The sequence below is a fragment of the Nomascus leucogenys genome, chromosome 18 (assembly GCF_006542625.1).
Source record: "Nomascus leucogenys isolate Asia chromosome 18, Asia_NLE_v1, whole genome shotgun sequence".
Classification (NCBI taxonomy): Eukaryota; Metazoa; Chordata; class Mammalia; order Primates; family Hylobatidae; genus Nomascus; species Nomascus leucogenys.
Window position 1 is genome coordinate 6,587,829 of NC_044398.1, and position 22,795 is coordinate 6,610,623.

The 22,795-nt window shown below is 40.3% G+C and overlaps 1 protein-coding gene across 1 annotated transcript in view; it reads right to left on the reverse strand.

Annotated features, from left to right (window-relative positions):
* Positions 1-22,795, reverse strand: part of SH3BGRL2 (SH3 domain binding glutamate rich protein like 2) — a 75,866-nt gene that overhangs the window by 23,138 nt on the left and 29,933 nt on the right. Inside the window, exon 2 of the mRNA XM_003258265.3 lies at positions 10,028-10,213. Coding sequence (XP_003258313.1) covers positions 10,028-10,213 — 186 coding nt within the window. The remainder of the gene's footprint in view (positions 1-10,027; positions 10,214-22,795) is intronic.

Consider the following 22,795-nt stretch of genomic DNA (forward strand, 5'->3'; position numbering starts at 1 on the left):
TGATTCCACTTAGTTGAAGTATCTAAAGTAGATACTTTATATAGAGAAAGTAGAATAGTGGTTACCAGGAGCTGAGGAAGGGGGCAAAGGGGAGTTGTTTAAGGGATATAGTTTCAGATCTGCAAGATGAAAAAGTTCTAGGGATCTGTTTCACAACAATATAAATACATCTAATACTACTGAACTGTACACTTAAAAGTGCTTAAGATAGTAAGTGTTATATGTTTTTATCACAATAAAGAAAATTTAAAATAAAAATAAGAAAAATTATATAAAGAAATCCAAATCATCTGTTTGCTGAATAGAGAGAGAGAGAAAAGAAATGAAAGAGGAATAGGTATTTTCCTTTAGTATAAGTGGGTGAGTTTTCATTTCTGATGCATTGCACAAATGCCAGTTCCACTGAGAGAGAACAAACAGTTAAAACTTTGGACATGAGGCCCAGAGCTTTCTAAAATCCAAATCAGACACTACAATTCATCATAAAAGCCAAAGTGTTGGGTCCTTTACCTTTAGAATCTCATCACCCACATTCTCAGAGAAGGAAGAATCCTGTTCACAGTAAGGATTGATTCCACTCCAGGGAATCAACAAGAATAAGTTGTGGCGGTTTGGGTTCTTGATGCAAATAACTGAGAAAGATACTAGCAACTTTGAAGGAGAGGAATTATGAATTATGGAGGTATCATAGGGAGTTGGCAAGACTCCGCATTAAAACTAGAGGACCAGTTTAGAAAACAGAAGGAATTTCCCTGTCTGGGTAGCCAAGAATACACTCATGTCACACCCCAGATCAGCTGCATAAGGACACTAGCCACAGCTATGGTTGGCCCCATCACCCCTGGACACTCACTGCCACATACAACCTCCAACTGACCCCGTATTTCTACATCATCCCCTCAATGTTCAAATTCTGGGGTAGAAAAAACTGATTGGTCGTGCCAGGGAGATTCCATTCAGTGGGGAACTCCTTCCAAAAGGCAAGATATTCAACTGCTAAATGAGAGAGAAGGCAATTGTCTACACTGGTTACCAAGTAGCTTAGCAGCTGTTTACTCTATGCCTCACATGCCTAGCTTCTCCAGGTTAAAATAATAATTTTCTTTTTTTTTATTGTACTTTAAGTTTTAGGGTACATATGCACAATGTGCAGGTTTATTACATATGTATCCATGTGCCATGTTGGTGTGCTGCACCCACTAACTCGTCATTTAGCATTAGGTGTATCTCCTAAAGCTATCCCTCCCCCCTCCCCTCACCCCACAACAGTCCCCAGAGTGATGTTCCCCTTCCCGTGTCCATGTGTTCTCATTGTTCAATTCCCACCTATGAGTGAGAACATGCGGTGTTTGGTTTTTTGTCCTTGCGATAGTTTACTGAGAATGATGATTTCCAGTTTCACCGATGTCCCTAAAAAGGACATGAACTCATCATTTTTTATGGCTGCATAGTATTACATGGTGTATATGTGCCACATTTTCTTAATCCAGTCTATCGTTGTTGGACATTGGGTTGGTTCCAAGTCTTTGCTATTGTGAATAGTGCTGCAATAAACATACGTGTGCATGTGTCTTTATAGCAGCATGGTTTATAGTCCTTTGGGTATATACCCAGTAATGGGATGGTTGGGTCAAATGGTATTTCTAGTTCTAGATCCCTGAGGAATCGCCACACTGACTTCCACAATGGTTGAACTAGTTTACCGTCCCACCAACAGTGTAAAAGTGTTCCTATTTCTCCACATCCTCTCCAGCACCTGTTGTTTCCTGACTTTTGAATGATGGCCATTCTAACTGGTGTGAGATGGTATCTCATTGTGGTTTTCATTTGCATTTCTCTGATGGCCACTGATGATGAGCATTTTTTCATGTGTTTTTGGCTGCATAAATGTCTTCTTTTGAGAAGTGACTGTTCATGTCCTTCGCCCACTTTTTGATGGGGTTGTTTGTTTTCTTCTTGTAAATTTGAGTTCATTGTAGATTCTGGATATTAGCCCTTTGTCAGATGAGTAGGTTGCAAAAATTTTCTCCCATTTTGTAGGTTGCCTGTTCACTCTGATGGTAGTTTCTTTTGCTATGCAGAAGCTCTTCAGTTTAATTAGATCCCATTTGTCAATTTTGGCTTGTGTTGCCATTGCTTTTGGTGTTTTAGACATGAAATCCTTGCCCATGCCCATTTCCTGAATGGTAATGCCTAGGTTTTCTTCTATGGTTTTTATGGTTTTAGGTCTAACATGTAAGTCTTTAATCCATCTTGAATTAATTTTTCTATAATGTGTAAGGAAGGGATCCAGTTTCAATTTTCTACATATGGCTAGCCAGTTTTCCCAACACCATTTGTTAAATAGGGAATCCTTTCCCCATTTCTTGTTTTTGTCAGGTTTGTCAAAGATCAGATGGTTGTAGATATGCGGCATTATTTCTGAGGGCTCTGTTCTGTTCCATTGATCTATATTTCTGTTTTGGTACCAGTACCATGCTGTTTTGGTTACTGTAGCCTTGTAGTATAGTTTGAAGTCAGGTAGCATGATGCCTCCAGCTTTGTTGTTTTCGGTTAGGATTGACTTGGCGATGCGGGCTCTTTTTTGGTTCCATATGAACTTCAAAGTAGTTTTTTCCAATTCTGTGAAGAAAGTCATTGGTAGCTTGATGGGGATGGCATTGAATCTATAAGTTACCTTAGGCAGTATGGCCATTTTCACGATATTGATTCTTCCTACCCATGAGCATGGAATGTTCTTCCATTTGTTTGTATCTTCTTTTATTTCATTGAGCAGTGTTTTGCAGTTCTCCTTGAAGAGGTCCTTCATGTCCCTTGTAAGTTGGATTCCCAGGTATTTTATTCTCTTTGAAGCAATTGTGAATGGGTGTTCACTCATGATTTGGCTCTCTGTCTGTGATTGGTGTATAAGAATGCTTGTGATTTTTGTAAATGGATTTTGTATCCTGAGACTTTGCTGAAGTTGCTTCTCAGCTTAAGGAGATTTGGGGCTGAGTCAATGGGGTTTTCTAGATATACAATCATGTCATCTGCAAACAGGGACAATTTGACTTCCTCTTTTCCTAATTGAATACCCTTTATTTCCTTCTCCTGCCTAATTGCCCTGGCCAGAACTTCCAACACTATGTTGAATAGGAGTGGTGAGAGAGGGCATCCCTGTCTTGTGGCAGTTTTCAAAGGGAATGCTTCCAGTTTTTGCCCATTCAGTATGATATTGGCTGTGGGTTTGTCATAGATAGCTCTTATGATTTTGAGATACATCCCATCAATACCTAATTTATTGAGAGTTTTTAGCATGAAGTGTTGTTGAATTTTGTCAAAGGCCTTTTCTGCATCTATTGAGATAATCATGTGGTTTTTGTCTTTGGTTCTGTTTATATGCTGGATTACATCTATTGATTTGCATATGTTGAACCAGCCTTGCATCCCAGGGATGAAGCCCACTTGATCATGGTGTATAAGCTTTTTGATGTGCTGCTGGATTCGGTTTGCCAGTATTTTATTGAGGATTTTTGCATCAATGTTCATCAAGGATATTGGTCTAAAATTCTCTTTTTTGGTTGTGTCTCTGCCCAGCTTTTGTATCAGGATGATGCTGGCCTCATAAAATGAGTTAGGGAGGATTCCCTCTTTTTCTATTGATTAGAATAGTTTCAGAAGGAATGGTACCAGTTCCTCCTTGTACCTCTGGTAGAATTCGGCTGTGAATCCATCTGTCCCTGGACTCTTTTTGGTTGGTAAGCTATTGATTATTGCCACAATTTCAGAGCCTGTTATTGGTCTATTCAGAGATTCAACTTCTTCCTGGTTTAGTCTTGGGAGGGTGTATGTGTTGAGGAATTTATCCATTTCTTCTAGATTTTCTAGTTTATTTGCGTAGAGGTGTTTGTAGTATTCTCTGATGGTAGTTTGTATTTCTGTGGGATCGGTGGTGATATCCCCTTTTTCATTTTTTATTGCATCTATTTCATTCTTCTCTCTTTTCTTCTTTATTAGTCTTGCTAGTGGTCTATCAATTTTGTTGATCTTTTCAAAAAACCAGCTCCTGGATTCATTAATTTTTGAAGAGTTTTTTTGTGTCTCTATTTCCTTCAGTTCTGCTCTGATTTTAGTTATTTCTTGCCTTCTGCTAGCTTTTGAATGTATTTGCTCTTGCTTTTCTAGTTCTTTTAATTGTGATGTTAGGGTGTCAATTTTGGATCTTTCCTGCTTTCTCTTGTGGGCATTTAGTGCTATAAATTTCCCTCTACACACTGCTTTGAATGTTCCCAGAGATTCTAGTATGTTGTGTCTTTCTTCTCGTTGGTTTCAAAGAACATCTTTATTTCAGCCTTCATTTCGTTATGTACCCAGTAGTCATTCAGGAGCAGGTTGTTCAGTTTCCATGTAGTTGAGCGGTTTTGAGTGAGTTTCTTAATCCTGAGTTCTAGTTTGAGGGTGCTGAAAAAAATGTATATTCTGTTGATTAGGGGTGGAGAGTTTTGTAGATGTCTATCAGGTGTGCTTGGTGCAGAGCTGAGTTCAATTCCTGGGTATCCTTGTTAACTTTCTGTCTCGTTGATCTGTCTAATGTTGACAGTGGGGTGTTAAAGTCTCCCATTATTATTGTGTGGGAGTCTAAGTCTCTTTGTAGGTCACTCAGGACTTCCTTTATGAATCTGGGTGCTCCTGTATTGGGTGCATATATATTTAGGATAGTTAGCTCTTCTTGTTGAATTGATCCCTTTACCATTATATAATGTCCTTCTTTGTCTTTTGATCTTTGTTGGTTTAAAGTCTGTTTTATCAGAGACTAGGATTGCAACCCCTGCCTTTTTTTTTGTTTTCCATTTGCTTGGTAGATCTTCCTCCATCCCTTTATTTTGAGCCTATGTGTGTCTCTGCATGTGACATGGGTTTCCTGAATACAGCACACTGATAGGTATTGACTCTTTATCCAATTTGCCAGTCTGTGTCTTTTAATTGGAGTATTTAGTCCATTTACATTTAAAGTTAATACTGTTATGTGTGAATTTGATCCTGTCATTATGATGTTAGCTGGTTATTTTGCTCATTAGTTGATGCAGTTTCTTCCTAGCCTCGATGATCTTTACAATTTGGCATGATTTTGCAGTGGCTGGTACCGGTTGTTCCTTTCCATGTTTAGTGCTTCCTACAGGAGCTCTTTTAGGGCAGGCCTGGTGGTGACAAAATCTCTCAGCATTTGCTTGTCTGTAAAGTATTTTATTTCTCCTTCACTTATGAAGCTTAGTTTGGCTGGATATGAAATTCTGGGTTGAAAATTCTTTTCTTTAAGAATGTTGAATATCGGCCCCCACTCTCTTCTGGCTTGGAGAGTTTCTGCCGAGAGATCCGCTGTTTGTCTGATGGGCTTCCCTTTGTGGGTAACCCGACCTTTCTCTCTGGCTGCTCTTAACATTTTTTCCTTCATTTCAACTTTGGTGAATCTGACAATTACGTGTCTAGGAGTTGCTCTTCTCGAGGAGTATCTTTGTGTTGTTCTCTGCATTTCCTGAACCTGAATGTTGGCCTGCGTTGCTAGATTGGGGAAGTTCTCCTGGATAATATCCTGCAGAGTGTTTTCCAATTTGGTTCCATTCTCCCCGTCACTTTCAGGTACACCAATTAGACGTAGATTTGGTCTTTTCACATAGTCCCATATTTCTTGAAGGCTTTGTTCATTTCTTTTTATTCTTTTTTCTCTAGACTTCCCTTCTCGCTTCATTTCATTCATTTCGTCTTCCATCGCTGATACCCTTTCTTCCAGTTGATCGCATCGGCTCCTGAGGCTTCTGCATTCTTCACGACATTCTCGAGCCTTGGCTTTCAGCTCCATCAGCTCCTTTAAGGACTTCTCTGTACTGGCTATTCTAGTTATACATTTGTCTAATTCTTTTTCAAAGTTTTTAACTTCTTTGCCTTTGGCTTGAATTTCCTCCTGTAGCTCGGAGTAGTTTGATCGTCTGAAGCCTTCTTCTCTCAACTCATCAAAATCATTCTCTGTCCAGCTTTGTTCCGTTGCTGGTGAGGAACTGCGTTCCTTTGGAGGAGGAGAGGCACTCTGCTTTTTAGACTTTCCAGTTTTTCTGCTCTGTTTTTTCCCCATCTTTGTGGTTTTATCTACTTTTGGTCTTTGATGATGGTGATGTACAGATGGGTTTTTGGTGTGGATATCCTTTCTGTTTGTTAGTTTTCCTTCTAACAGACAGGACCCTCAGCTGCAGGTCTGTTGGAGTTTGCTAGAGGTCCACTCCAGATGCTGTTTTGCTGGGTGTCAGCAGCGGTGGCTGCAGAACAGTGGAATTTTGTGAACCGTGAATGCTGCTGCCTGATCGTTCCTCTGAAAGTTTTGTCTCAGAGGAGTACCCGGCCGTGTGAGGTGTCAGTCTGCCCCTACTGGGGGGTGCCTCCCAGTTATGCTGCTCGGGGATCAGGGACCCACTTGAGGAGGCAATCTGCCTGTTCTTAGATCTCCAGCTGCGTGCTGGGAGAACCACTACTCTCTTCAAAGCTGTCAGACAGGGACATTTAAGTCTGCAGAGGTTACTGCTGTCTTTTTGTCTGTGCCCTGCCCCTAGAGGTGGAGCCTACAGAGGCAGGCAGGCCTCCTTGACCTGTGGTAGGCTCCATCCAGTTCGAGCTTCCTGGCTGCTTTGTTTACCTAATCAAGCCTGGGCAATGGCGGGCGCCCCTCTCCCAGCCTCACTGCCGCCTTGCAGTTTAATCTCAGACTGCTGTGCTAGCAGTCAGCGAGACTCCGTGGGCGTAGGACCCTCCGAGCCAGATGCGGGATATAATCTCCTGGTGTGCTGTTTTTTAAGCCCATTGGAAAAGTGCAGTATTAGGGTGGGAGTGACCCGATTTTCCAGGTGCCGTCTGTCACCCCTTTCTTTGACTAGGAAAGGGAACTCCCTGACCCCTTGTGCTTCCCGAGTGAGGCAATGCCTCGCCCTGCTTCGGCTCACGCATGGTGCGCTTCACCCAATGTCTTGCACCCACTGTCTGGCACTCCCTAGTGAAATGAACCCGGTACCTCAGATGGAAATGCAGAAATCACCCGTCTTCTGCGTTGCTCACGCTGGGAGCTGTAGACCAGAGCTCTTCCTATTCGTCCATCTTGCCTCCACTCCCCAAAATAATAATTTTCTAATTCCAGAAAACAAAATAAAAATGTACAAGCTTTCTGGATCATGTCACTCGCAATGTGGTAGGTTTCTACAGGTTAACCAACCAGATGAGACCAGTAGAAACTATCACTAGGTAAAGCAAGGTGCACAGAAGCAGGTGAGATGAACAAGGCCTGTGGTTAGTTGCCCTCTAATGCTTATGTCAAAGTCAAATTTACCTAACCATGATAAGAGCCAACACTGTCTCAAAACTCTTGCCAGAACAGACTATGATGACAGTGCGTACACCAATAGCTGTCGTGACCACCACCACAGGACTAACACTGTTTAAGCAGAGAAGATGCCATTTAGCTGGCACAGTTTAATCAATATGTAATATAAACCTCTAGCCAGCTCCCAGATAGTCTACTTGAAAAAATTTCCACAGACTTCAAAGGGCAAAGATACATAGATAGCTAGAAGAAGTCATAAAGAGATAAAAATAAGGAGTAAAGTTAACTATTTTTTACATTATATTCTTTTATTCATTCAATATATTCCTCTATTCAAACAGCACTGAACACTTCTGCTTCTATCATGGTAGAACAAAGATGTCTCTACCTCCTTTCTCTCAATAAGTCAACAAAACAACAAAGATTTTCAAAATAGATTTTATATATAAATTTATATATAAAATAGATTATATATATAAAATAGATTATATTTATATATAAAATAGATTTTATATATATATTTATATATAAAATAGATTTTATATATATTTATATATAAAATAGATTTTATATATATATATATATTTATATATAAAATAGATTTTATATATATTTATATATAAAATAGATTTTATATATATTTATATATAAAATAGATTTTATATATATTTATATATAAAATAGATTTTATATATATTTATATATAAAATAGATTTTATATATATTTATATATAAAATAGATTTATATATTTATTTATATATAAAATAGATTATATATATGTATATATATATATTTTTGTTCTTTCTCAGAAAGAACAAAAATCGAATAGATGGACATTAGAAAAAAAGATTAAAGTATTAGAAAATCAATGTAAGAAATCCAATATCCAAATTAATAGGCACTCAAGAGAAAGGGAACAAGGAAAAACGTAGGGAGAAAATTTTCAGGAAAAATAATATAAGAACACATGTAATCAGCAATCACAGAATTTCTTAAAAGGCATACTGAGCACTCAGCACAGTGAATGAAAAACAGCTCATACCATAATAATTCACCAAAAGATGTGGTGAATACATATATGATTAAGAGATTAAAATTTTTCATAGAAAAAACTGACAAAACCATAAACAATCAAGGAAAATGGCATTAGACATCTCAATTGTAGCAGCGAAAACCAAAGGACACTGAATCAATATCATCAAAATCCTTTCCAACCCAGAATTCTGTACCCAGAAACTACCACTAAACCATAAGACTAGAATAAAAGCATTTTCAAAGTCTCGAAGTCCGAGGGACAGAAAACTGCTATATTTTTGTTTTAAGCCTTCTAGCACTATTTGACTTATGGCTTAATTTTATTTTGAACTATATACTTTGCAAACATTTTCAGCTATTACTTCATTTAGGTCTGCAGGCACAAGAGTACATTTTATATCCTTGGTAATCATGAATAAAATACACCCTTGGTTACCACATACTTCTCTCAATAAAATATAAAATAATGATATTAAAAACCCCATAAAATAACAATTTTCATTTTTATATAATAATATGCTTAACAAATGCTTTTGAAATGATCACACAGTAAGACAGACATTATCCCTTGCTTAAAGATAAGAAAACTGGGGCTTAAAAAGATAAGTAACTTCCCAAAGGTGTCCCAGCTGACATAAGGCAGTACTAGTACTCAAACTTATGTCTAATGCCATGTTCAGGATTCTCCTCAGGATGCTACAGGTAAGAATTCCCTGTATAATCTACACATGGCTTTATATTGCAACTTCTCATTCCCCATTATGCACGTGGGAGAAAGGATTGTTTTCTTTGAAGCCACCAAAGGCTGTTATTCCTTTCCTCCATGCTAATTACAGCCTAGCTATTTATTTAATCTCAAGCACCTCAGCTCTGTAGCTCCTTCTTCTTTAGACCGTCCTTAAATAACTATAGTACAGGTCCAAGAATAAACACTGACTTAGATACTTAGAGATATGGCAAAAGGCAAATCCTAACTTACTCATTAGAAACAAGTTTCTCAATTATTTTTCTTAACCTAAGGAGTAAGAAAATAGGTAGATAGATGAAAGCGACTTCTTCATCTTCTCGTATGCTACATGCAGCAGGAAAGCACCTGATATATGTTCATATATGAGGTGCACTGATATTCTTAATGATCCCTCTGGCTCATTATCATAAGAAATGGAACTCTTGTTTACAATCAGCTATTAGCAGTTATTTATACCATAAAGGGATATTCAAAGATAATTATCCCCCTCTACTACTGCCCCCTAAAATGTATTAATAAAAAAATTTTGATTAATAAATTAATAATTAAAATGATTATTTTAATGCTTCAAAATTTAAAACATAATACACACATACATACATACATACATACACACACACACAGAGCTTCCCTTCCTACTTCTGTTTCCAAAGCAAAGACAGAGCTCAGATTGACAGACACATGTGCACTTACATTCACATACCACACAACCCTCGCACATACATACACAGTCCATGACCTTGGACTCACATCCCGTCTCAACTTCACCCTCTGTTAGACTTGCGGATTTGAATGGGCATTGGGTGAAGAAGGCACAGTCTTCACTGGAAAAACCCACCTGCACTCTAGGTGACGTGTTCTGAACAATAAAAAGAAACAGCATGATAACAGTCTAGCCACTTACTCCACAGTATCGGTCGCCATTAAATATCTGAGGTGGCAGGGGGTTGCCCTGAGTGGGTTTCTTTTCCGGGGGGACGTTTTTGTACATCCATTGCCTCTGTTCTTCTGACATTGTGATATCCACCTCCTCAAACTCTATCTTGTTGGCTTCCAGAAATCTAACCACATCTTGCTGCTTCTTCTTTATCTAAAGAGAGAAGACAAACAAATAAGTAGATATGCTTATCTGAAACAGTATGTATATACTTCCAAACTGAACTAGATTTATGTCATTGATACCAAAAAAGAAGTGATTTATGTAGGTGTCACGCACTGTCCACTCACTAGATATCCAATGGAAGACTAAGCCAGTCCCGACACAGTCGTGTCTTTGATGTTGTTGTTGCTGTTTTGAGATGGGGTCTCTCTATGTTGCCCAGGCTGGTCTCAAACTCCTGGGCTCAGATGATCTACCCACCTCGGCCTCGCAAAGTGCTGGGATTACAGGTATGAGCCACTGCACCTGGCCACTAACACAGTCGTTTCATCAACCTAGACTCCCCAGAACTCGGGAGCACAATTCAGGTGGCTTGGAAAGAACGGACTATGAGATGACAGAGTGACTTAGTTCTCAGTGGGCCATAACCACTCCCCATCCCACCCCAACCCTACCCTTACCCTTGCAAGAAGTTGACATTTATAGTCATAAAAGCTCCCTTTGCCCAAAACCATGTGAAAACCATGTATAGACTATCTGAGATGTCGACATTTCATTGATTCATGACAGCAGCAACATTTTTATTCCCCTCAGCAGCCTTCTTCAGAAATTCCACAGCTGTAGCCACTACCATGAAAGCATCCTTTCATCAATTCACAGGAGAAAAATGTTCTCCACTTCTAAGGTGAGAGTAAACAAAGAATATCATCTTACTTTGAACTCTTTCTTAACCCTTTTCATTCCTCTGATCTTTCACTTTTCCTTCTTCAGTCACTAGGGGTCAGATGTGCTCTTGAGGAGCTGCAAATCCATCTCTGCAAAGTTTTCAAAATGTTGCCTACCTTCTTAATTTAAGAGTACATACTAACTAATTGAGATGGAATGAAAACACAGTAGTCTCTCCTTATCCATGGGGGATACATTCCAAGACCCCCAGAAGACACCTGAAATGACAGATAGTGCCAAACCCCTATATATACTATATTTTTTCAATCTGATGACCAGGAGGCATGTCCAGGTTTGTGTTTTAAAGAGATCACTTTAATACTATGCAGCTTAAAAAGAAAAAAAAGAGAAGCTCTGTATGTACTGTTAACGCTGTTATGAAAAGCTCTCCAAGACATATTAGTAGGTTAAAAAGAAAAACAAGCAGCAGAACCATATGTAGACTAAGCTCACTTCAAAAAAAACGGAGAAAAATAAGAACGCATTTATATTTGCTTGTATTTACATTGTTTTAAAAAATTCTTGAAGGTCACGTAAGAAACTAACAGAAGCGGTTATCCAAGGGCTAGGGGAGCAGGAATTGGGTAAGGAAACAAAGTGGGAGCAAGAGTTTTACTTTAAAATGTTTTGAACATTATAATAAATGTGTTAATATTCAAAAGAGTAAAAAGAAGGAATGTATTTTAACGAGAGAGAGGTGGCACCCTAGCTTCCACAGAACAGCTTGGAGGATGGCAGTACACACCACAGAGATGCCCTGTTTTATACAAATCACGTTTTCCCGATGTGACATGAAGCAGAACTCAAAGCATTTTGTTGAGTCACTGGCCCCCATGATTCACTTATAAGAAAGGGCAGATGATTAAAAAGAAGACAAGAAAAAACAAAACAGGTAAAACCTTAGAAAATTAGCTAGTACTATAGCAAATCACCCAAGTAACAAGGTAGGAGAAACTTAATCTGGAGAAGGAAGTTTTCAAGTGGACGTCTGTGATACTAGCATCAGGAAGGAAGATGTGTCACACTACCACAGCCTGTTTGTAAGGTCTGCAGAGGTGAACATGGCCTGGAACTGACAGCACCCCCCCCTAGAGTGGCGGGGGCAGGCAGTTCAGGAAGCAGGAACTTAGAGGAACACATCAGCCTACTGGGTGGGGCCCAGGTAACAGAGAGGCTTCCCATGCGGCAACAGGAAGCCATCAAGGGCACTTCATGTGCTGGGCTTAACTCCAGAGTCCAAATAGCCATAACATACACAATCATTTCCTCCACACAATGAATTTTTTATTCTCCCCACATTTCAACACTTCTGAAGTGAAATGAATCTTACAATCAATATCAAAAGGAATTTCCTAAGCAAATGGAAGAGAAGTAAATTGTGGGCCAACAGTCACTGCTTTCATCTATGTCATTTTTTTGTTCTGTTTTGTTTTGAGACAGAGTTTCGCTCTTGTTGCACAGGCTGGAATGCAAAGGTGCGATCTTGGCTTACTGCAACCTCCACCTCCTGGGTTCAAGTGATTCTTCTGCCTCAGCCTCCACTATGTGCCATCACGCCTGGCTAATTTTTGTATTTTCAGTAGAGATGGGGTTTCTTCATGTTGGTCAGGCTGAGCTCGAACTCTCGACCTCAGGTGATCCGCCCGCCTCGGCCTCCCAAAGTGCTGGGATTATAGGTGTGAGCCACCGTGCCTGACCTCATCTATGTCATTTGATCCATGGGTGGAAGGTACCTTCAACTCACCTGGTTTTTTTTTTTTTTACTTAAACACCCTTGGAAGCAAAACAATGGTAGTTATTTACCCAGTAACCAATCTCCCTCTCTTTCTAAATACAGAAGGCTGGTTTTACTTAGAAAAGCAATGTGCTCAGCTACAAAATCATTTTTACCCAAACACCTCTGTTGTCAGAGGTAATCACATGACACAGTTCTGACCAATGAGATGTGAGGCAGACAGTCCTTGGGAGGGCTTCACTTAAATGAATGAAAACACAAAGCAGGCTTTTGCCCTTCTCTAGTCTCCTTACTTGCAGAAATGCAGATATGGTGCATGGAGGTGCAGAAACCATTTCACAAATGTGAAAACAAACACCATAAATATGTGAAAATACTATATGCTCAAGCAGAAAGACAGTAGCCTGGATCCTTAATGACATTTTGTAGCCGCCACCCCAGTCTCTTCATGCACAACCTATTCTACACCTTTCTGTATTAGACAAACAAACCCTTAATAAGTTAAGCCACTCTTCATCCAGTTTTCTATAGCTTGCACTCAAATGCAATTCTTAATTGCTATTTAAAATGACTTCAGAAATCCTGTATTATGATGAAGGATTGAAAATAACAGCTATTACTGCACAGTAGAGCCTGGCAATAAAAGCTGTAAGACATAAACTTAATATATGTGAGTGAATATTTGTCACTGGATAAACAGGAATTTGCTTAACCTACTCCATAGAGCAACAACCAATATGTTGGAACTAAAACAGGCAGGTTATCTAAAAGGATGAAGAGTGCATTTCACCCTAACATTCAAACACTACTACACACCATACAAAGCAATTAAAGGGAACACAGAACCCTTTGCATTAGATTGGGAGTAGGCAAAATATGGCCCAAGGCCCAAATCCAGCCCACTGACCATTTTTGCATGGTCTGCAGCCAAAAATGGTCTTTATATTTTTAAACAGTTGGGGGCAAAAAACAAAAGAATAATGGTATTCCATGACATGTAAAAGTTATATGAAATATAAACACCAGTGTCCATAAACAAAGCTGTATGGGAACACAGCAACACCCATTCACTCACATATTGTCTATGTCTGCTTTCTCCCTGCAATGGCGGAGTTGAGAAGTTACAACAGAGACTGTGTGATCCCCCAATGCCTAAAACATTGACTAGCTGCCCTTTATAGAAAAGGCTTGCCAACCTTTGAGCTAGATCACAGATCTCCATTTCTGGGTCAAAGTTCCCTTTCTCAGTGAGCCCTCCTTTGACCACCTGATTTTACACTTTTACCAGCTACCCCAGAACTCTCTACTTCCCCTCCACTGCTGTATTTTTCACCACAGCACTTGGCATCTGACAGACTGTAGATATTATGTATTTGTTTGTCTATCTCCCCCACTAGAATATAAATCCCCCGACTGGGTGTGGTGGGTCACTCCTGTAATCCCAGCACTTTGGGAGTCTGAGGCGAGGGAATCACCTGAGGTCAGGAGTTTGAGACCAGCCTGATCAACATGGTGAAACCCTATCTCTACTAAAAATACAAAAATTAGCCAGGCGTGGTGGTGCATGCCTGTAATCCTAGCTACTTGAGAGGCTGAGGCAGGAGAATCACTTGAACCTGGTTGCAGTAAGCAGAGATCGTACCATTGCACTCCAGCCTAGGCAACAAGAGTGAAACTCCGTCTCAAAAAAAAAAAAAAAGAAAAAAAAGAATATAGATTCCCCAAGGCCAGGAGATTTTGTCAGTTTTATTAAACATTTGTTAAGGACTGGACAAGACGTTCACAGGTAGAAAGGCCTGTGAGATGGGGAACTTTCCCCCCAACCAACAATAGGGCTGATTCTTTTATCCTTGAGGGCTCACCTTCAGTATCACCTCTTCAAAGAGCCCTCTCTAACCACCTTGCTGAAGTTTTATTGCCTAAATTTATTAAAATTTTATTTATTTATATGTCTCCTTGTTTTTGTTCTCACCTCTCTCTCTACAACATCAATTCTGGAAGCAGAAAGACCAGCGTGCTGGAGGCCTTCAATAAATATTAACCGAATGGATGATTCAAGAATTATTCCAGTCCTAAACATCAAAGATTTCCAGGTGATGGTCAAGAGAAACTATTCAAACTAAGTGAGTAATTTAATTTAGGAACAAATGTAACTTACATTTAGCCCAACAGGAATGTGGATCAAATGACAGTCTTTCTCAATCCCAAAGCAGCACAGTTTTGAAAAGCATTGTGCTTAGGATGCTCCATTTAACTGTACATAGCTGAAATAATTCAGAAGAGTCTCTAGACCCTAATGCGAATAAAGACTGCTTCTAACTCTGACAATGATTGAAAAAGAAACTAGTATGTAGTTGCATGTTTAAATAAATTCTATTGTCAGTTAATTTTAATAGTTGCAAGTGCATAACAAAACAAAAAGTGTTTTGCTTTGCTCAAATGGTTTTATCAAATTGTTGATACATTTGCAAATATGGCAATTGAGATTCAGGGTATTTCCCTGAATCTGCTTCCCATTACGGCCTTAGTACTCTATTACCCTCAACCACTTCCCCCCACTAACTTCAGGAGCTCTGAAGCAAACTCCTCCCTCAGATGTGCTTTGAAGCAGCCTTCTTGGCCACTGAATGGATAAGCCTTTACCCTTTGACTCCAGATCTGTCAATCTCCTGAGGACCCCAATGCCTGCACCCAAGCCCTGGTGACTCACCCCCACAGGGCCCTGGGCAGTAAGCTGCGGAGTCTCCTGACTCCGAGTGAAAACTCAATGACCCGTGGAAATCTTAGTGAAGACACTTGGAACCTTCACTGGCAACCTCCTGGCCCAAGAGTCCCTAGGGATTGGATCAGAAGACAGGCTAAATAATTACCTTGCACGTGACTCAGCCTTAACCCCCTACTCTGTGGCACTGACTGCTAAGTAAACTTGCACGCCTCTACTCTCTTCTTGTAGGATTACTTCTTTCCTGGGAGGATGCCAGTTAACTTATATAATCAAGCAGAGCCTGCCAGATTCCTTCCATAGGCTTCCGGACAGGTCTAGTTATGTTTGAATTCCAGGGTATACATAGCTGATGCTGCAGCATGGGACTCACTAGCTGATGCTGGAACCTTGGGACTCAATAGGAAATAAAGAGACATAATCAATTTGAATAAGAGTTTTTTTTAACATTGAGATTGAATACGAACAATAATGGGATAGCAAGTTTAACTGAAGACAAATGAGCCACAGAGGACAATGAGGAAAACCGGGGGGGAGGGGGGTTCGGGGGAAGTATATATTTTAGAGTCAGGTTGTCCTGGTTTTAATTTTGACCCTGATAGATGCGTAGCCTTGGAGATATTACTTGGCTTCTCTCTTAGCTTCCATTTCCAAACCTGTGAAATAAACTGCTAAATTAAGTTTAGCCTAAGGCCAGGAGCGGTGGCTCACACCTGTAATCCCACCACTTTGGGAGGCCAAGGTGGACGGATGATCTGAGGTCAGGAGTTCGAGACCAGCCTGGCCAACATGGTGAAACCTCATCTCTACTAAAAATACAAAAATTAGCCAGCTGTCATGGCTGTCATATACCTGTAATCCCAGTTACTCAGGAGGCTGAGGTGGGAGAATCCCTTGAACCCAGGAGGCGGAGGTTGCAGTGAGCTGAGATCGCACCACTGCACTCCAGCCTGGGTGACAGAGTGAGACTCTGTCTCAATTAAAAAAAAAAAAAAAAAACAAACTTAGCCTAAAGCTACCTTCTTACATATTTTGAGTTCAGCCTAAAGGTTTCTCCATCCATAGTGAACTGTAACCTAACTAGATACGTAAACAGACTGTAACCTACTCTTGGACCAATCACAGCATTTTAGCCAATTAAGGCAGCCAACTATTCGAATTGTGTCCAAACAAGGCAAGCACCAAGCTGTAACCAATCTAACTTCCATTAGATTATTCCCGTTTTTGTACCTAACTTCCTTTTTCTGTACATAAATTCTTTGTGACTATGAAGCAGTGTCAGAGTCCTTCTGAACCTATGCTGGTTCAGGGGGCTGCCCAATTCACAAAATATTCTTGGTTCAATAAAACTCTGTTAAATATAATCTGCGTAAAGCTTTTAACAGAACCCAATTATCTTTTTTCTATAGGCTCACTAGAAAATTAAATAAGAAAAGGCCTAAACAGTAATGGGCACCTGCTCAATTGTTTCATTCACTCAAACATACTAGCTTTTCTATCTTTGTGCTAGATATGGCCTCTGTCAAAAATATAGTAACCTCTGAGTGCTTTCAAAGGCTTTAGATATTCAACACAACAGTTCTTTATTTCACCTGCTTTCACAGTTCAAACACACAGCTTTCTTTATTCTGACTTGGGGTAGACATAAGGCTGATTAGGACCTCTTACGTATCTCAAATGGAAAAAAGTCAAAGACAGTGAGAGAAAATAGAAGGGGAAAGTTTTTTTTAAATAGCTTGACAAAATTTACAAAGGAGGGCCTGGACTGGATTAAGGAAGGTAGAAGGCCCTAAGACGATTCTTCCTTTCAATTAAAAAGGGAGGAAAGGACTGAGGCTCTTTCCCTTGTCAAAGACCTCAGGAACTTTCCAGTGATTGAGTAGGGTACCTCAAATATACCTAATTTCATGGCAAATTCTTTAAATAAAACCCCATCCTTGGCCTTATTAGGCATTATGCTGTCATAAAAGAGGATGCAAATGGCAGAAAGTACTGTGGCAGACATTAGCCTAGTTACACCAAAGCCATTCATGATCTGCCCTGTGAAGTCTAAAAAACTAAAGCTCCAGTTTTCCCAGCCACACTTATAGCTGAAGCAGCCATGTGACCCAGATCTGGCCAGTGAGGTGTACACCCAAGTGTGCTAGGTGGAGCTTCTGGACAGAGCTTGGCTTTCCTGCTGAAGCCGACAGATTACATTGCTAAGGCCCCTCGTCCGTGCCCTTCCTCATTCTTCCAGCTTGGCATCCAGATGTGAGGGCTAGCGGTGCGGGGCAGCCTTTCCACCTTGAGGTGACAGGCATCAGAAAAGGCCAAGAGAATCCCAGCAAGGCAGGCCCTCAACAAGTTCAGCCTCCAGACTTACCAGGAGAGACTGAAACACCTCTGTTTAAGCTCAAGTTAGACAGGTTCTCTGTTACTTGCAAATGAACACATTCCTAACTGAAACCCTCAGCAGTATGCCTCATTGTTGGGGAGTAGGGCGGGGGTGTAGAGTAACCCCCAAGAAGCCATTTGCTAACTGGCAATGTTCTAATGCTGCTTAACTAAATGAGAGATTATACATAAAGTACAGTGTCTCCAGTTTCTATTTCAGTTTACCTTACTAGAAAGCAAATACCAGATTACCAAGCCAGGGATAAAGAGGCTGACTTACAAAAGACGGAAGCTTGAGTTTTATAGAAATCACTGTCAGAAAGACAGATTATGAAATAAAGGTCAACTTTTGAAAAACTGTTAGTACATGTTATAAATTGAAACAATATAATTTTAATGATAGAAAATGCTGTGGTTTTCCATCTATGTATCACTAGCACAGTTCCTGGCACTTAACATAGGCATATATTTGTATTAAACAAATAAGTATTATTAAGCTTGAATTCATACTTTTAACTTTGGTTTTCTTTTTAACCAGTCAGTATTTTTGGTCCTGTTTTCTTGATCAATTTACATTGGTTTCTTTTTTACATGTTTATAACATGGTAAATCATCTTTCCCATTTGAAATTTTTTACTTTTAAAAAGCACATAATCTCATCACGCTGAGGCTTTTATTTTTCATAGAACCTTCCAGGGAGTCCACATTTAGAAGTATACTTTATATAGTTGCCATCAGAACAAATGTTTTGGGGAAGGATGTTTCTGTTGTATTACAAATATTTTTTGTTTCTAAAATCTCCATAGTTATCTTATTGCATGTATGAATTATATTGAGGACTTATGCTAATGTATTTAAACATTATTCTAACATTGGAGATTTCGGTGTGTTCTAAAGATGTTTTATAAAAAATGTAAGTGTTTCAAATTTGCTGACTTTTTATTTATTTATTTATTTAGAGATGGAGTCTCTCTCTGTTGCCCAGGCTGGAGTGCAGTGGCTCGATCTCAGCTCACTGCAAACTCCTCCTCCTGGGTTCAAGCGATTTTCCTGTCTCAACCTCCTGAGTAGCTGGGACTACAGGCGCCTGCCACCACACCTTGCTAATTTTTGTATTTTTAGTAGAGACGAGGTTTCACCATGTTGGTCAGGCTGGTCTCAAACTCCTGACCTCATGATCCGCCCTCCTCAGCCTCCCAAAGTGCCGGGATTACAGACGTGAGCCACCACGCCTGGGCAACTTTTTCAATGATAACAAATGGTTATTAGTAGTGGTCTACCTAGCAGTACTAAAACACAGGGACCTTACACAGATTTTTCTAAATCTTGTCTCCTAAAGTCTTTCAAATGAAATATTTCAGTGAGTTGTTTTAATGTAACATCTTTCTATCTTTCCATTGGTTTCCTGGAATAGCTAACTGATATCATGGAACATAACATGATTTCAACTATCAAACTGTTAACAAAAACCTTTATATGACTGACGAATGGGAAGTAGTTCTGGCTGCTGCAAGCAGGACACTGAGGTCTGTGTGGGACGCTGGTTGGTCTGTGAACATGTGGCTCTGTTGGACTGAACACGGTGACAGTGACGCCAAAGACAGCAGCCTGATCCTCAACTGGGCCAGTTGGCTTTATTAATGTTCTAGTCCTGAACAGTCAAAAAGGGTTGGGTCTGTGTCACCTTGGCCAAGTTACTTATTCTACCAAAGCCTTGGTTTCCTCATCTGTAAAACACAGATAATAATTCAGCATAGAGAACTGCAGTGAAATTTAAATGTCATAATGTTCATAAAGTTCATAGTATAGTGCCTGGCATGCAAAAAGAGCTAAACATTAAATCCAATCATAAGTCCGTTCCATGGTGGGTGAATAGGAACAGCTCTGGTCTGCAGTTCCCAGTGTGATCGATGCAGAAAACGGGTGATTTCTGCATTTCCAACTGAGGTACCTGGTTTATCTCATTCGGATTGGTTGGAGGGCGAGCTGAAGCAGGGCGGGGCGTCACCTCACCTGGGAAGGACAGGGGTCAGGGGATTTCCATTTCCTACCCAACGGAAGCCATGACAGACTGTACCTGGAAAAACGGCACACTCCCACCCAAATACTGTGCTCTTCCTATGGTCTTAGCAACTGACAGAATAAGAGATTCTCTCCCGTGCCTGGCTTGGTGAGCCCCACGCCCAGGGAGTCTTGCTCACTGCTAGCACAGCAGTCTGAGATCAACCTGCGAGGCAGCAGCCTGGCCGGGGGAGGGGTGGCCACCATTGCGGAGGCTTGAGTAGGTAAACAAAGCCACCAGGAAGCTCAAACTGGGCGGAGCCCACCACAGCTCAGCAGGGCCTACAGCCTCTATAGACTCCACCTCTGTGGGCAGGGCACAGCTGAACCAAAGGCAGCAGAAACTTCTGCAGACTTAAACGTCCCTGTCTGACAGTTCTGAAGAGAGCAGTGGTTCTCCAAGCACGATGTTTGAGCTCTAAGAATGGACAGACTGCCTCCTCAAGTGGGTCCCTGATCCCTGTGTAGCCTAACTGGGAGACACCTCCCAGTAGGGGCCGACTGATACCTCATATAGGTGGGTGCCCCTCTGGGACGAAGCTTCCAGAGGAAGGATCAGGGAGTAATATTTGCTGTTCTGCAATATTTGCTGTTCTGCAGCCTCCACTGGTGATACCCAGGCAAACAGGTCTGGAGTGGACCTCCAGCAAACTCCAACAGACCTGCAGCTGAGGAAACTGACTGTCAGAAGGAAAACCAACAAACAGAAAGGAGTAGCATCAACATCAACAAAAAGGACATCCACACAAAAACACCATTTGTAGGTCACCAACATCAAAGACCAAAGGTAGATAAAACCACAAAGATGGGGAGAAACCAGAGCAGAAAAGCTGAAAATTCCAAAAACCAGAGAACCTCTTCTCCAAAGGGTCGCAGCCCCTTGCCAGCAATGGAACAAAGCTGGACAAAGAATGACTTTGACGAGTAGACAGAAGTAGGCTTCAGAATGTCGGTAATAACAAACTTCTCCGAGCTGAAGGAGCATGTTCTAACCTTTTGCTGGGAAGCTAAAAACCTTGAAAAAAGGTTAGACAAATGGCTAACTAGAATAAACAGTGTAAAGAAGACCTTAAATGACCTGCTGGAGCTGAAAACCATAGCACGAGAACTTCGTGACACACGCACAAGCTTCAATAGCCGATTTGATCAAGTGGAAGAAAGGATATCAGTGATTGAAGATAAAATTAATGAAATAAAGTAAGAAGACAAGTTTAGAGAAAAAAGAATAGAAAGAAACGAACAAAGCCTCCAAGAAATATGGGACTATGTGAAAAGACCAAATCTACATTTGATTGGTGTACTGAAAGTGATGGGGAGAATGGAACCAAGTTGGAAAACACCCTCCAAGATATTATCCAGGAGAACTTCCCCAATCTAGCAAGACAGGCCAACATTCAGATTCAGGAAATACAGAGAACAACACAAAGATACTCCCCAAGAAGAGCAACTCCAAGACATATAATTGTCAGATTCACCAAGGTTGAAATGAAGGAAAAAAAATGTTAAGGGCAGCCAGAGAGAAAGGTCCGGTTACCCATAAAGGGAAGCCCATCAGACTAACGGTGGATCTCTTGGCAGAAACCTTACAAGTCAGATGAGAGTGGAGGCCAATATTCAACATTCTTAAAGAAAATAATTTTCAACCCAGAATTTCATATCCAGCCAAACTAAGCTTCATAAGTGAAGGAGAAATAAACTCCTTTACAGACAAGCAAATGCTGAGAGATTTTGTCACCACCAGGTCCGCCTTACAAGAGCTCCTAAAGGAAGCACTAAACATGGAAAGGAACTGGTACCAGCCACTATAAAAACATGCCAAATTGTGAAGACTATTGATGCTATGAAGAAACTGCAACAATTAATGGGCAAAATAACCAGCTAACATCATAATGACAGGATAAAATTCACACATAACAATATTAACCTTAAATGTAAATGGGCTAAACGCACCAATTAAAAGACACAGATGGGCAAACTAGATAAAGAGTCAAGATCCATCAGTGTACTGTATTCAGGAGACCCATGTCATGTGCAGAGACACATATAGGCTCAAAATAAAGGGATGGAGGAAGATCTACCAAGCAAACGGAAAGAAAAAAAAAAAAAGCAGGGGTTGCAATCCTAGTCTCTGATAAAACAGACTTTAAAACAACAAAGATCAAAAGAGACAAAGAAGGTCATTACATAATGGGAAAGGGATCAATTCAACAAGAAGAGATAACAATCCTAAATATATATGCACCCAATACAGGAGCACCCAGATTCATAAAGCAAGTCCTTAGAGACCTACAAAGAGACTTAGACTCCCACACAATAATAATGGGAGAATTTAACACTCCACTGTCAGTATTAGACAGATCAATGAGACAGAAAGTTAACAAGGATATCCAGGACTTGAACTCAGCTCTGCACCAAGCAGACCTAATAGACATCTACAGAACTCTCCACCCCTAATCAACAGAATATACATTCTTCTCAGCACCACATCACACTTATTCTAAAACTGACCACATAATTAGAAGTAAAGCACTCCTCAGCCAATATAAAAGAACAGAGATCACAACAAATGGTCTCTCAGACCACAGTGCAATAAAATTAGAACTCAGGATTAAGAAACTCATTCAAAACCACACAACTACATGGAAACTGAAGAACCTGCTACTGAATGACTACTGGGTAAATAACGAAATGAAGGCAGAAATAAAGATGTTCTTTGAAACCAATGAGAACAAAGACACAACATACCAGAATCTCTGGGACACATTTAAAGCAGTGTCTACAGGGAAATTTATAGTACTAAATGCCCACAGGAGAAAGCAGGAAAGATCTAAAATCAACACCCTAACATCACAGTTAAAATAACTAGAGAAGCAAGAATAAACAAATTCAAAAGCTAGCAGAAGGCAAGAAATAACTAAGATTAGAGCAGAACTGAAGGAAATAGAGACACAAA